Source organism: Tachyglossus aculeatus, chromosome 13 (genome assembly GCF_015852505.1).
Source record: "Tachyglossus aculeatus isolate mTacAcu1 chromosome 13, mTacAcu1.pri, whole genome shotgun sequence".
NCBI lineage: Eukaryota > Metazoa > Chordata > Mammalia > Monotremata > Tachyglossidae > Tachyglossus > Tachyglossus aculeatus.
In genome coordinates this window covers 18,409,875-18,425,510 of record NC_052078.1, presented here as the reverse complement: position 1 = coordinate 18,425,510, position 15,636 = coordinate 18,409,875, and the positions used below count along the sequence as shown (strand labels likewise).

The window sequence follows — 15,636 nt, the reverse complement described above, 5'->3', positions numbered from 1 at the left end:
CGCTCGGAATGCGCAGGCGCAAAGCAGTCCTTTCCCCCCCCCCGGCCCCCTCGCCCCGGCAGAGCGCGAGGCGCTCCGAATGCGCAGGCGCAAAGAAGTCCTCCCCCCCGGCCCCCCCTCCCCGGCCGAGCACGAGGCGCTGGGAATGCGCAGGCGCAAAGCAATCCTCCCCCCCCCCCCCCCCCCCCCCCGGCCCCGGCAAAGCGCGAGGCGCTCGGAAAGCGCAGGCGCAAAGCAGTCCTCCCCCCCCCCCCCGGCCCCCCCGCCCCGACAGGGCGCGAGGCGCTCGGAATGCGCAGGCGCAAAGAAGTCCTCCCCCCCGCCCCCCCCGCCCCGGCAGAACGCGAGGAGCTCGGAATGCGCAGGCGCAAAGCAATCCTCCCCCCCGGCCCGCCCGCCCCGACAGGGCGCGAGGAGCTCGGAATGCGCAGGCGCAAAGCAATCCTCCCCCCCCCCCCCCCCCGGCCCCGGCAAAGCGCGAGGCGCTCGGAATGCGCAGGCGCAAAGCTCCGCCCGGGCGGGGCCGATGGGGGAGCCCCGCGAGCTCCGTGCGAGTGCGCAGGCGCGGCGGCCGCAGTCCCCTCCACGTAGGGGAAACTGAGGCGAGAGGCCGGGGGCCGGAGAGGCGAGCGGGTCAGGATGGAGGAGGACGTGCTGACCACCCTGAAGATCTTAATCATCGGGGAGAGCGGGGTGGGCAAGTCCAGGTGAGGTGGCCGCCCCTTCCCTCCTCGCCTCAGGAGCGGGACGGCCGAAGGCTAATGGCGGGGGCCGAGGCCCTGCCCCGCGCCTCAGGCCCCCCACAGCCTTGCCCTCTCGATCAATCCGTCGATCGTATTGATTGAGCGCCTACTGCGCGCAGAGCACTGTGCTAAGCGCTTGGGAAGGACAGGTCGGCCCCCCTCTTCCCCTTTCCCGTCGCCTTCCGCCGGGCCCTCGGTGTCTTCTCCTCAGGAGAGCGTGACGAACCCGGAGCTTCCCCTCCGACTCACCTTCCCCAGTTTGGTTGGGACGAAGGAACCCGCCATGGGGCCTCCTTATAATTATTAGTAACTATAATTATTAATGATGATAATAATAATAATGACATTTATTAAGCGCTTACTATGCGCCAAGCACTGTTCTAAGCGCTGGGGAGGTTGCAAGGGGATCAGGTGGTCCCACGGGGGGCTCACAGTCTTCACCCCATGTATATGTATAAATAAATAGAGTAATAAATAGGTACAAACATATCTACATATGTATATATGAAGATATATAATAATAATGTTGGTATTTGTGAAGCGCTTACTATGCACAAAGCACTGTTCTAAGCGCTGGGGCGGTTACAAGGGGATCAGGTTGTCCCATGGGGGGGCTCAGTCTTCACCCCATATATGTGTATATATGCATAAATAAATAAATAGAGTAATAAATATGTACAAATATATATGCATATGTATATATGAAGATATATAATGATAATAATGTTGGTATTTGTTAAGCGCTTACTATGCGCAAGGCACTGTTCTAAGCGCTGGAGAGGTTGCAAGGGGATCAGGTTGTCCCACGGGGGGCTCACAGGCTTCATCCCATATATATGTATATATGTATACATATATATATATATATATACACATCCATATATATATGCACACATATATATACATATCCCAGATATGTACATATCTTCACATATACATATGTATATATTTGTACATTTTTATTACTCTATTTATTTACTTATTTTACTTGTACACATCTATTCTATTTATTGAATTGAATACTGTGTGCAGAGCACTGTGCTAAGCGCTTGGGAAGGACAGGTTGGCCCCCCTCTTCCCCTTTCCCGTCGCCTTCCGCCGGGCCGTCGAGGTCTTCTCCTCAGGAGATCGTGACGAACCCGGAGCTTCCCCTCCGACCCACCTTCCCCCGTCTGGTTGGGACGAAGGAACCCGCCATGGGGCCTCCTTATAATTTTTATTAATTATAATTATCATTAATAATAATAATGACATTTATTAAGCGCTTACTATGCGCCAAGCACTGTTCTAAGCGCTGGGGAGGTTGCAAGGGGATCAGGTGGTCCCACGGGGGGCTCACAGTCTTCACCCCATATATATGTATAAATAAATAGAGTAATAAATATGTACAAACATATATACATATGTATATATGAAGATATATAATAATGTTGGTATTTGTGAAGCGCTTACTATGCGCAAAGCACTGTTCTAAGCGCTGGGGAGGTTACAAGGGGATCAGGTTGGCCCACAGTCTTCACCCCGTATATAGGTATATATTTATAAATGAATAAGTAGAGTAATAAATATGTACAAATATATATGCATATGTATATATGAAGATATATAATGATAATAATGTTGGTATTTGTTAAGCGCTTACTATGCGCAAGGCACTGTTCTAAGCGCTGGGGAGGTTGCAAGGGGATCAGGTTGTCCCACGGGGGGCTCACAGGCTTCATCCCATATATATGTATATATGTATACATATATATATATATATATACACATCCATATATATATGCACACATATATATACATATCCCAGATATGTACATATCTTCACATATACATATGTATATATTTGTACATTTTTATTACTCTATTTATTTACTTATTTTACTTGTACACATCTATTCTATTTATTGAATTGAATACTCTGTGCAGAGCACTGTGCTAAGCGCTTGGGAAGGACAGGTCGGCCCCCCTCTTCCCCTTTCCCGTCGCCTTCCGCCGGGCCGTCGAGGTCTTCTCCTCAGGAGAGCGTGACGAACCCGGAGCTTCCCCTCCGACCCACCTTCCCCCGTCTGGTTGGGACGAAGGAACCCGCCATGGGGCCTCCTTATAATTATTATTAATTATAATTATTAATGATAATAATAATAATAATGACATTTATTAAGCACTTACTATGCGCCAAGCACTGTTCTAAGCGCTGGGGAGGTTGCCAGGGGATCAGGTTGTCCCACGGGGGGCTCACAGTCTTCACCCCATATATATGTATAAATAGAGTAATAAATATGTACAAACATGTATACATGTGTATATATAAAGACATATAATAATAATAATGTTGGTATTTGTTAAGCGCTTACTATGCGCAAGGCGCTGTTCTAAGCGCTGGGGAGGTTGCAAGGGGATCAGGTTGTCCCACGGGGGGCTCACAGTCTTCACCCCATATATATGTATAAATAGAGTAATAAATATGTACAAACATGTATACATGTGTATATATAAAGATTTATAATAATAATAATGTTGGTATTTGTTAAGCGCTTACTATGCGCAAAGCAGTGTTCTAAGCGCTGCGGAGGTTACAAGGGGATCAGGTTGTCCCATGGGGGGGCTCAGTCTTCACCCCATATATGTGTATATATGCATAAATAAATAAATAAATAGAGTAATAAATATGTACAAATATATATGCATATGTATATATGAAGATATATAATAATAATAATGTTGGTATTTGTTAAGCGCTTACTATGCGCGCAAAGCACTGTTCTAAGCGCTGGGGAGGTTGCAAGGGGATCAGGTTGTCCCACGGGGGGCTCACAGGCTTCATCCCATATATATGTATATATGTATACATATATATATATATACACATCCATATATATATACACACATATATATACATATCCCAGATATGTACATATCTTCACATATACATATGTATATATTTGTACATTTTTATTACTCTATTTATTTACTTATTTTACTTGTACACTGTGTGCAGAGCACTGTGCTAAGTGCTTGGGAAGGACAGGTTGGCCCCCCTCTTCCCCTTTCCCGTCGCCTTCCGCCGGGCCGTCGAGGTCTTCTCCTCAGGAGATCGTGACGAACCCGGAGCTTCCCCTCCGACTCACCTTCCCCAGTTTGATTGGGACGAAGGAACCCGCCATGGGGCCTCCTTATAATTATTATTAATTATAATTATTAATGATAATAATAATAATGACATTTATTAAGCGCTTACTATGCGCCAAGCACTGTTCTAAGCGCTGGGGAGGTTGCCAGGGGATCAGGTTGTCCCACGGGGGGCTCACAGTCTTCACCCCATATATATGTATAAATAGAGTAATAAATATGTACAAACATGTATACATGTGTATATATAAAGACATATAATAATAATAATGTTGGTATTTGTTAAGCGCTTACTATGCGCAAGGCGCTGTTCTAAGCGCTGGGGAGGTTGCAAGGGGATCAGGTTGTCCCACGGGGGGCTCACAGTCTTCATCCCATATATGTGTATAAATAAATAGAGTAATAAATATGTACAAACATATGTACATATGTATATATGAAGATATATAATAATAATGTTGGTATTTGTTAAGCGCTTACTATGCGCAAATCACTGTTCTAAGCGCTGGGGAGGTTGCAAGGGGATCAGGTTGTCCCACGGGGGGCTCACAGTCTTCACCCCATATATATGTATAAATAGAGTAATAAATATGTACAAACATGTATACATGTGTATATATAAAGATATATAATAATAATAATAATAATAATGTTGGTATTTGTTAAGCGCTTACTATGCGCAAGGCACTGTTATAAGCGCTGGGGAGGTTACAAGGGGATCAGGTTGGCCCACGGGGGCTCACAGGCTTCATCCCATATATATGTATATATGTATACACACACACACACACACACACACACACACACACACATATATCCATATATATATACACACATATATACACACATATATATACATATCCCAGATATGCACATATCTTCATATATACATATGTATATATTTGTACATTTTTATTACTCTATTTATTTATTTATTTTACTTGTACACATCTATTCTATTTACTGAATTGAATACTGTGTGCAGAGCACTGTACTAAGCGCTTGGGAAGGACAGGTTGGCCCCCCTCTTCCCCTTTCCCGTCGCCTTCCGCCGGGCCGTCGAGGTCTTCTCCTCAGGAGATCGTGACGAACCCGGAGCTTCCCCTCCGACCCACCTTCCCCCGTCTGGTTGGGACGAAGGAACCCGCCATGGGGCCTCCTTATAATTATTATTAATTATAATTATCATTAATAATAATAATGACATTTATTAAGCACTTACTATGTGCAAAGCACTGTTCTAAGCGCTGGGGAGGTTGCAAGGGGATCAGGTTGTCCCACGGGGGGCTCAACAGGCTTCACCCCATGTATATGTATAAATAAATAGAGTAATAAATAGGTACAAACATATCTACATATGTATACATGAAGATATATAATAATAATAATGTTGGTATTTGTTAAGCGCTTACTTTGCGCAAAGCACTGTTCTAAGCGCTGGGGAGGTTACAAGGGGATCAGGTTGGCCCACAGTCTTCACCCCATATATAGGTATATAATGTATAAATAAATAGAGTAATAAATATGTACAAACATGTATACATATGTATATATGAAGATATATAATAATAATGATGTTGGTATTTGTTAAGCGCTTACTATGCGCAAAGCACTGTTCTAAGCGCTGGGGAGGTTACAAGGGGATCAGGTTGTCCCACAGTCTTCACCCCATATATAGGTATATATGTATAAATAAATGGAGTAATAAATATGTACAAACATGTATACATATGTATATATGAAGATATATAATAATAATGTTGGTATTTGTTAAGCGCTTACTATGCACAAAGCACTGTTCTAAGCGCTGGGGTGGTTGCAAGGGGATCAGGTTGTCCCACGGGGGGCTCACAGGCTTCATCCCATGTATATGTATATATGTATACATATATATACACATATATATATATATATACATACATCCATATATATATACACACATATATACACACATATATATACATATCCCAGATATGTACATATCTTCACATATACATATGTATATATTTGTACATTTTTATTACTCTATTTATTTACTTATTTTACTTGTACACATCTATTCTATTTATTGAATTGAATACTGTGTGCAGAGCACTGTGCTAAGCGCTTGGGAAGGACAGGTTGGCCACCCTCTTCCCCTTTCCCGACGCCTTCCGCCGGGCCCTCGATGTCTTCTCCTCAGGAGATCGTGACGAACCCGCCTCCCGGAGCTTCCCCTCCGACCCACCTTCCCCAGTCTGGTTGGGACGAAGGAACCCACCATGGGGCCTCCTTATAATTATTATTAATTATAATTATTATCAATAATAATAATGACATTTATTAAGCGCTTACTATGCGCAAAGCACTGTTCTAAGCGCTGGGGAGGTTGCAAGGGGATCAGGTTGTCCCACGGGGGGCTCACAGTCTTCACCCCATGTATATGTATAAATAAATAGAGTAATAAATATGTACAAGCATGTATACATATGTATATATGAAGATATATAGTAATAATAATGGTATTTGTTAAGCGCTTGCTATGCGCAGAGCACTGTTCTAAGCGCTGGGGAGGTTACAAGGGGATCAGGTTATCCCACGGGGGGCTCACAGTCTTCACCCCATATGTATGTGTATATATATATATATATATATATATATATATATATATATATATATAAATAAATAGAGTAATAAATATGAACAAACATATACACATATGTATATATGAAGATATATAATGTTGGTATTTGTTAAGCGCTTACTATGTGCAAAGCACTGTTCTAAGCGCTGGGGAGGTTACAAGGGGATCAGGTTGGCCCACAGGGGGCTCACAGTCTTCATCCCATATATATGTATAAATAAATAAATAGAGTAATAAATATGTACAAACATATATATGTGTATATATGAAGATATATAATAATAATAATGTTGGTATTTGTTAAGCGCTTACTATGTGCCAAGGACTGTTTTAAGTGCTGGGGTAGATACAAGGTAATCAGGTTGTCCCATGAGGGGCTCACAGTCTTCATCCCCATTTGACAGATGAGGGAACTGAGGCCCAGAGAATTGAAGTGACTTGCCCAAAGTCACACAGCTGACAGTTGGCGGAGCCGGGATTTGAACCCTTGACCTCTGACTCCAAAGTCCGGGCTCTTTCCACTGAACCACACTGTTTCTATGTATATGTGTATATATATATATATATATATGTATATGTATGTGTATATACATATATATGCATATATATACATATATATACATATCCCAGATATGTATATATTTTCATATATATATGCTTGTACATATTTATTACTCTATTTATTTATTTTGCTTGTGCATATCTACTCTATTTTATTTTGTTAGTATGTTATATACATATATATACATATCCCAGGTATGTATATATCTTCATATATACATGTGTATATATGTTTGTACAGATTTATTACTCTATTTATTTATTTATTTTACTTGTACTTATCTACTCTATTTTATTTTGTTAGTATGTTTGGTTTTGTTCTCTGTCTCCCCCTTTTAGACTGTGAGCCCACTGTTGGGTAGGGACTGTCTCTCGATGTTGCCAACTTGGACTTCCCAAGCGCTTAGTACAGTGCTCTGCACACAGTAAGCGCTCAATAAGCGCTCACGGGAGGGCTCACAGTCTTCATCCCCATTTTACAGATGAGGGAACTGAGGCCCAGAGAATAATAATAATAATGATGGCATTTATTAAGCGCTTACTATGCACAAAGCACTGTTCTAAGCGCTGGGGAGGGTACAAGGGGATCAGATTGTCCCACAGGGGGCTCACAGTCTTCATCCCCATTTTACAGATGAGGGAACTGAGGCCCAGAGAATAATAATAATGGCATTTATTAAGCGCTTACTATGCGCAAAGCACTGTTCTAAGCGCTGGGGAGGTTACAGGGTGATCAGGTTGTCCCACGGGGGGGGCTCACAGTCTTCATCCCATTTTACAGATGAGGGAACTGAGGCCCAGAGAATAATAATAATGGCATTTATTAAGCGCTTACTATGCGCAAAGCACTGTTCTAAGCGCTGGGGAGGTTACAAGGGGATCAGGTTGCCCCACGGGGGGGGGGCTCACAGTCTTCATCCCATTTTACAGATGAGGGAACTGAGGCCCAGAGAAGTGAAGCGACTTGCCCAAAGTCACACAGCTGACAATTGGCAAGGGCCAGGATTTGAACCCGTGACCTCTGACTCCAGAGCCCGGGCTCTTGCCACTGAGCCACGCTGCTTCTCCTTCAGTCCTTCCTCCAGAAACCGCCGCTTTGTCCATCCAGTAGTCCGTCCAAATTTTTGGAACTACTCAGGGCCCCCCTCCTGCACCTTCCTGTCACCTTGGCCCAGTCGGTCGTGGTTGTTTTTCAGCCCTCGTCCCCCTCTCCATCCCCCCCTCTTACCTCCTTCCCTTCCCCACAGCACCTGTATATATGTATATATGTTTGTACATATTTATTACTCTACTTATTTATTTTATTTGTACATATCTATTCTATTTATTTTATTTTGTTAGTATGTTTGGTTTTGTTCTCTGTCTCCCCCTTTTAGACTGTGAGCCCACTGTTGGGTAGGGACTGTCTCTATATGTTGCCAGTTTGTACTTCCCAAGCGCTTAGTACAGTGCTCTGCACATAGTAAGCGCTCAATAAATGCGATTGATGATGATGATGACGGAATTGCCCCGTACTTGGACTAGTTGGTAAACTTGTGCCCGCCCCCCCCCCGCCCCCCTAAGAAGTGTCTAATGCGAATTTATTGCTAATAAGCTTCAGCCAGACTCTCCCTTTAAATTAAGGACATGGATATGTACTTAGGCCACGTCATCCAGGAGAGGAAAAACAACCGGTGTTCTTGTTGCAGGGAGGGTGAGGAGGCATTCTGTGTTTAACCACCCCACCCCCCCCCCAAAAAAAATAAAAATAAATATATATATATATATATATATATATATATATATATATATATATATATATATATATATATATAAGTTCTCTATTTAACCCCCCCCAAAATATATATATATATATATAAGTTCTCTATTTAACCCCCCCAAAATATATATATATATATTCATTCATTCATTCAATCGTATTTATTGAGCACTTACTGTGTGCAGAGCACTGTACTTAAGCGCTTGGGAAGTACAAGTTGGCAACATTATAGAGATAGTCCCTACCCAACAGCGGGCTATATAATAATAATGATGGCATTTATGAAGCGCTTACTATGTGCGAAGCACTGTTTTAAGCGCGGGGGGGATACAAGGTGATCAGGTTGCCCCACGGTGGGGGGCTCACAGTCAGTCCCCATTTTACAGATGAGGTAACCGAAGCACAGAGAAGTTGTGACAGGCCCAAAGTCACACAGCTGACAATGGGCGGAGCTGGGATATGAACCCATGACCACTGGCTCCAAATCAATCAATCGTATTTATTGAGCGCTTACTGTATGTAGAGCACTGTACTAAAGCCCGTGCTCTTTCCACTGAGCCATGCTGCTTCTATGTAAAAATATGTGTGTGTATATTTTCTGACAGTGTTAGCCAAACCAGCTGATCATTCGAGTTAAAGGGTAAACTTTGACCTTTTGAACAGCCAGAAGATATGCCTCTCCCAAATCGTTGCAGGATTGTTACGATAGCTATGATTTGATACAAGTTTTTTATCATCATTACTGGGCCACCTGATTATGACTAATAATGATGGTATTTGGTAAGCGCTTACTGTGTGGCAAGCACTGTTCCCAGCTTTCATATGTAAACAAACTCATAATTCCAGAATGTCCTCTGCCTATTGTGGGAAGAGTCTCTTTTATACAATAAGGTGAAAATTTCACGATTAATCTTTCATTTTAGTGTTTATTAATCTTAAGACCGCCTCTGACAGCCTTAGAAATACGCGTTACCTGAAACTTTGACTCATTGCTAAAAAATGATTTTACCACCCAGTGATTCAGTAGGCTATATGGTGTAGCATTTCCTGTTTTTAGGTGAAAAGAACAGTATTCTGCGTTATTAAATTCATCCTCTTGTATGGAGGTGAGATTGTGAAATTTTGGATAGGCCCCAGGGTCTAGGTTGGCCATTCTGCTGATGGATAAAATGGGGATATCCCTATTAAAGCATGTGTGTCTGGGAGAGACAGATCAACTGTGAGTATCAAAAATAAAAAAAGTGTGAGATTTGCAGATAGAATAAGTATAGCCATAAAACTAATGAAATTTTGTGTAAGAGTTTATGTATTCCAAGAAGAGCATTTTTGTGGGGGAGTTGACTTTGGTTCTGAAGTCTTTGCTTCTTAAGTTTTAGATCTCAGGTCTCCACGGTTTTTGAAAATACCACAGCTATGACAGTTTTTGGGTGATGAGGCTGGGGGTTGTGTCTACCAACAATTTTACTCTCCCAAGTGCTTAATATAGTGCTCTGTACGCAGTAAGTGCTTACATACCATTACTCGATTGGGCGTTTAATGATACCTTTTACTGAAAGGGAAGGTTATGCTTCCATTTAAAGAAAATATATTTTTAGAAGTTAAATGTCAGGGAAAGGCTCCAAAGTTGATGCTGTACTAGGCCAAAAGTTCACTTCTGGGCCTCAAGTTAAAGCTGAACAAAGGGAATGTCTTAGCATTTGTGGGAAATACCCCAGTAACTGCCCCTCCTACCTTCATTTTTAGATTAGGAAAGTAAAATAAAGGGCAGGTTATTTTTGTAAAGTCATCAGAGGCACTGATCACGTTCACCGTGAGAATGTAAGATCTTGATTCTCAAACTGAAGGAATTGATGTTTCAAAATGGCTGGTTCTCTACTCTAGTTCACAAAATGGATTTCTAAACAAATGAGTGTGTCAAGCCTCAGAAGAAACTTGCCATAACTTGCTGCATCATTACTTGGTTCTGACAAATATGGCAACACTTTGTTATATTCTGTCAATGCGGCAATAATAATATTAAAAAATAAGATGAAAAACTGGAACTGGAATGTAGGCTGACAAATTCTTTACAAAACATGTCTACTATGTAGGCACATTTATCGCAATTTGATGGTAGAAGGCCTGGCTGGTTTGTTGTTGTACTCCCCCAAACACTTAGTACAGTGCTTTGCACACAGTAAGTGCTCAGTGGATACAGTCGAATGAATGAATGTTATTTAAACCTGGCTAGCTACATTTTTGTGTATCTGTTCATTTGTAAGCCTGCACTATGTAGTTGCAGAATGTAAACTTTTGTCACTACATGTTTTGTCACCCCTGAACATTTTGTAACATGCCTCCATTTATTAGCATCAGTGGAGAAAATACATTACTAGGTAGTACTTAAACACTTATGTGCAAAGCACTGGGGAAGAATGCACATGCAGGATCTAATTTTACAGAAGATGTATCAAATGAAAGGTAAAAAGTATCAATTTATGCAAAAATTCTGGGATCCCAGGGCAGAAAAAAAAATTGGCAGAAAAAAAACTTGGCAAATAATCTGAGATCTCAGAATTTTCCAAATAATAATATAACATACTCATCATCTATTTGTATTTGTCTTTAACCATTTATAAATGCTTCCTTGAAGTCAGTAAAATATATTCCTTTATACCTTAAAACCTTTAAGTATCTAGGAAGTATTGAAAGAGAGAAATTCTAGGAGAGGAATGCTTTTGTAGGGAATGCTAAAATGTGATAGTATGACCCGCATTTTTTTTTTTAACTGGAATGAAGATAATCTGAGTTGGATAGCTGTTGCAGGGAGGTAAAGTGAATAGTGAACATCTTTACTCCTCTTAAAAGCCCAAAAGATTTAATTGAAAAATCTGCTGCTCTCAATAATACTACATCCTCTGCTCCTTCATCCGTCACCTTCCTCCCCTAACAAAGTTTTAAAATAACCACAGGGTCTTTACTTTCATCTTTACTCTGTAAGTTTATTATATATATTTAAAAAAAAAACACTTCAATTTGCCTCACACTCTAATCTTTGCTCACAGTGAATGGAATTGACTTATTAATGGAATCTGAATATTCTACCGCTGTGCCAGTTAAAGCTGCTTTCCCTGTTCTCATCCTGACTCTGGTTCAAGTTCTGAAACTGGAATTAAGACCTGGGTTCTAATCCTGGCTCCACTACTCGTCTGCTGTGTAACCTTGGGCAAGTTACGTAACTTCTCTGTTCCTGTTCCCTCATCTGAAAATTGAGGATTTTAGACTATGAGCCCCATGTGGGACATGAACTCTGTCCAATCTGATTCTCTTGTATCTACCCCAGTGCTTAGTACAGAGCCTGGCACGTAGTGTTTAACAAATACCATAAAAAAGGAATGTTGTCACAGTGGAGTCACTGTGATCCCTTTCTGCTCAGTGAATGGTAATGAATAGGTGAATTATCGGACTTTGCTTTTTAAGTCGCTTGTTTTCTTCTCTTTCCTCTTTTCCCTAAATTATGGTGAGGCAGCCTCACTCATCACCTACTGTTCACAATATGGACTACAAATAGGGACATGAACTTCTAACTCTTACCACAAAGAGCCTCCAGGACTGAATTCAGGATCGTAGTGTTTTGATGCACATAGTAAGCGCTTAATAAATACGATTGATGATGATGATGATGTAGGACCAAGACTCACCCATCATTCTTCAAAGGTGACCACATCATCAAAAAGAAGCAGCGTAGCCTAATGGAAAAAGCATAGGTCTAAAAGTCCTAATCCTGGCTCTGCCATTTGCCGGCTGTGAGAGCTTGGGCAGGTCATTTACCTTCTCTGTGCCTCAGTTTCCTCATCTGTAAAATGGGGATTCCGTATCTGTTCTTCCTATAAGAGGAATGCCTTTATAGGGAAGTTTGCTAAGATGTGATTCTAAAGATGTGATTTAGTATTCTTTGCTAAGAGGCGTTAGCAGCGTGGCTCAGTGGAAAGAGCCCGGCCTTTGGAGTCAGGGGTCATGGGTTCAAATCCCGGCTCCGCCACTTGTCAGCTGTGTGACTTTGGGCAAGTCACTTCACTTCGCTGGGCCTCAGTTCCCTCATCTGTAAAATGGGGATGAAGACTGTGAGCCCCCCGTGGGACAATCTGATCACCTTGTAGCCTCCCCAGCGCTTAGAACAGTGCTTTGCACATAGTAAGCGCTTAATAAATGCTATTATTGTTATTATGTGATAATATAACCCACTTTTTTTTAGTGGAATGAACGTAACCTGAGTTGGGTAGCAGGGAAATAGGGAAAATGAGTAGTAAACACTTTTATTTCTCTTAAAAGCCCAAAAGATTTTATTGAAAAATATGCTGCTACCACATAAAACCAAAGCCCCATGTGGGAAAGGGACTGTCTCCAACTTGATTATCTTGCACTTACCCTACTCCCTAGTTAAGTGCTTTGCACAGTGTATGAGCTTAAATACAGTCATTTATCATCATTTGCATGAAAAAAATTGCTCATCAGAAGTTGAGGGAAAATTTAATTTTATAGTACCAAATTGATTATTAATCTTGGGTATTTGAGTGATTACTATGTGCTAAGCACTGTACCAAGTGCTTAGTACAGTGCTGTGTGTACAGTAAGTGCTCAATAAATACGATTGAATGAATGAATACTAAGTGCTTCAGAGTCTAATATAAAAGTTGGTAGACGTGTTCCCTGCCCCAAATAAGCTTACAGTCTATATCATTCCTTGCACTACACCTTTTTTATTGTGGGGGGTGGAATGGGTATAGATAGTTCTATGGAGAATGGTACAAAATTTCAGGTTTTTCAATAAATACTTTAAAACAGAAAGCATTTTATCATTCTGTTTGAGTTAAAATCTGGGCAGTGAGGGGAAGAGGGAAAAATAGACCAGTTGAGAAATTTAACTTTACAGTTAAGCCTTTTCATAAAATTGGTCACTACCCAGCTTTCTTCTTGAAGAGTGTGTCATTAAAACAAAAAAAATCCTTGTTTACATGAAGAACTGATCGCGAATGGCACACAGTCGCCTGCTGCAGGTGCTGCACACCGTGGGTGCCATTTTTTCACTCTCCTGTAAATACACTTCCATGGTGATCTAGTGTCTGTTGCTTCCTTTTTTTGTGTGATTTGCTGAGATTCTTCAAAAATATATTTCCTTAAATTTTCTCTTAATATCTCTTGCAGCCTTCTGTTGAGGTTCACAGATGATACCTTTGATCCGGAGCTTGCAGCAACAATAGGTAAGACTTTGTGAGGAAAAATGGTGTTGTTAATGGCATAGTACCTTTAAACGTATTTTGTGTACTAGAAGGTATACTTTGCTTCAAAACTAGTTAATATGATTTTTTTCAAAGTCATAAGTAAATAGTAGGATTATCACCTTATTAAAGTAGATTATGCGTTTATTTTTGTGCTCTCAATTTTTAGCTTTAATAATTCTAAGTCTTAGTTATTATGAAAGAATCTGTAGAAAAGTGGTTATTGTAACTGAGAGGCTATGTTATCTTCAGTTTCTCCATTAACCAAGCCTGTGATGATATTTGTTTCTTACCTAGTCTCTGGGATAAATTAACCACTATTCAGTGTGCTCAGAATTGACTCTCTAGATACAAAATAGTACTTAATAACAATAATAATAATGGCATTTAAGTGTCTACTATGTGCCAAGTACTGTTCTAAGTGCTTGGCATTTGAATGATCAATCCTCATTATAAGAGATCTGTTAATGTCTGGCAGCCCAGGAGACTGAAATCAAAATTGGAGAGCTTCATTTGTGTATTAAACATAATTATCAGATCATTACAACTTGGTCACAGTGGGCCCTTCATCTTGAAATAGAGTTGCTTTGGAATCCGTAGAGGGTTTTATGCTAAAAATCACTGCCAGAGTTCATCAGTCATCTGTTTTTTAAAGGAATATCACAACTTTTAGATTAGCTTTTCTTCTATGATAGGAATATTATTTCTTTCATGTCTAACCAGAAGGAAATTTAAGCTCAGCCCTGCTTCTCAAGATTTTAGGAAGACTGTTATTGGCATTTGTAAAATGTGCACTTTACTATCAAAAACATTGTAAGAGTCTCTGAGTATTGGAGGAAAAGTTAGGAGTTGGGAGTGGCATTTTCCTTGTTCAGTCACCTGGCATGGGTCCATAGTGACTACTAAAGGTACCATTATGGTGAGTGGGAGAGGCATTCTGGTGAGAAGTCCCCAGGATGATAACTATTCATCCTTTGCTTATGAAGGGCTTATTAAAATCTAGGCAAAGAAATATAATCTTGTAACAGTGTGCAACTCTGGAAGTACCTGAATGGACAATAACTCCTGATAGCTGGTTAATTAACGAGGAAAAAACCCAGCATGGAAGTTTTGTTCTAACAAGCTTTGGACCAGGATAGTTTCTTATCAAATTTCATGCAAACCAATAGCTTCTAGTAGACACTTCTATTATTTAAAGCATAAAAATTAGCTAAATATCAAGTTGCCAGCTTAATTGAGGTTTTCTTTCATTTTGCTACTTAATATATAGTCCAGTCTAAGCCTGCTGACCTCTCAACTACCATTAGCTTCTTTGAGATCAAGGACCTTGTCTCTGTCATCCATAACCATGCTCTTTGGTGAGCAACGCAACGCATCATATAGGTTGTCTATAAAAATGAATGGAATGGAAATATCTCCATAAAATGGGAGTGGGGCATCTCATAGAAATGTTTTATAGCTGACTAGGTGTGTTGTGAGAAAATTTGAAGTAAAATAACACATCCTTTGGGTTTTTTGCGTTGTTTTTTTTTACACCAAAGCACTTTCAACACTGTGCACTTC

General features: G+C 40.9%; 1 protein-coding gene across 1 annotated transcript in view; it reads left to right on the top strand.

Annotated features, from left to right (window-relative positions):
• Positions 1-566: 566 nt before the first annotated feature.
• Positions 567-15,636, top strand: part of RAB18 (RAB18, member RAS oncogene family) — a 36,000-nt gene continuing 20,930 nt past the window's right edge. The window contains exons 1-2 of the mRNA XM_038755817.1: positions 567-707; positions 14,000-14,055. Coding sequence (XP_038611745.1) covers positions 640-707; positions 14,000-14,055 — 124 coding nt within the window. The 5' untranslated portion in view covers positions 567-639. The remainder of the gene's footprint in view (positions 708-13,999; positions 14,056-15,636) is intronic.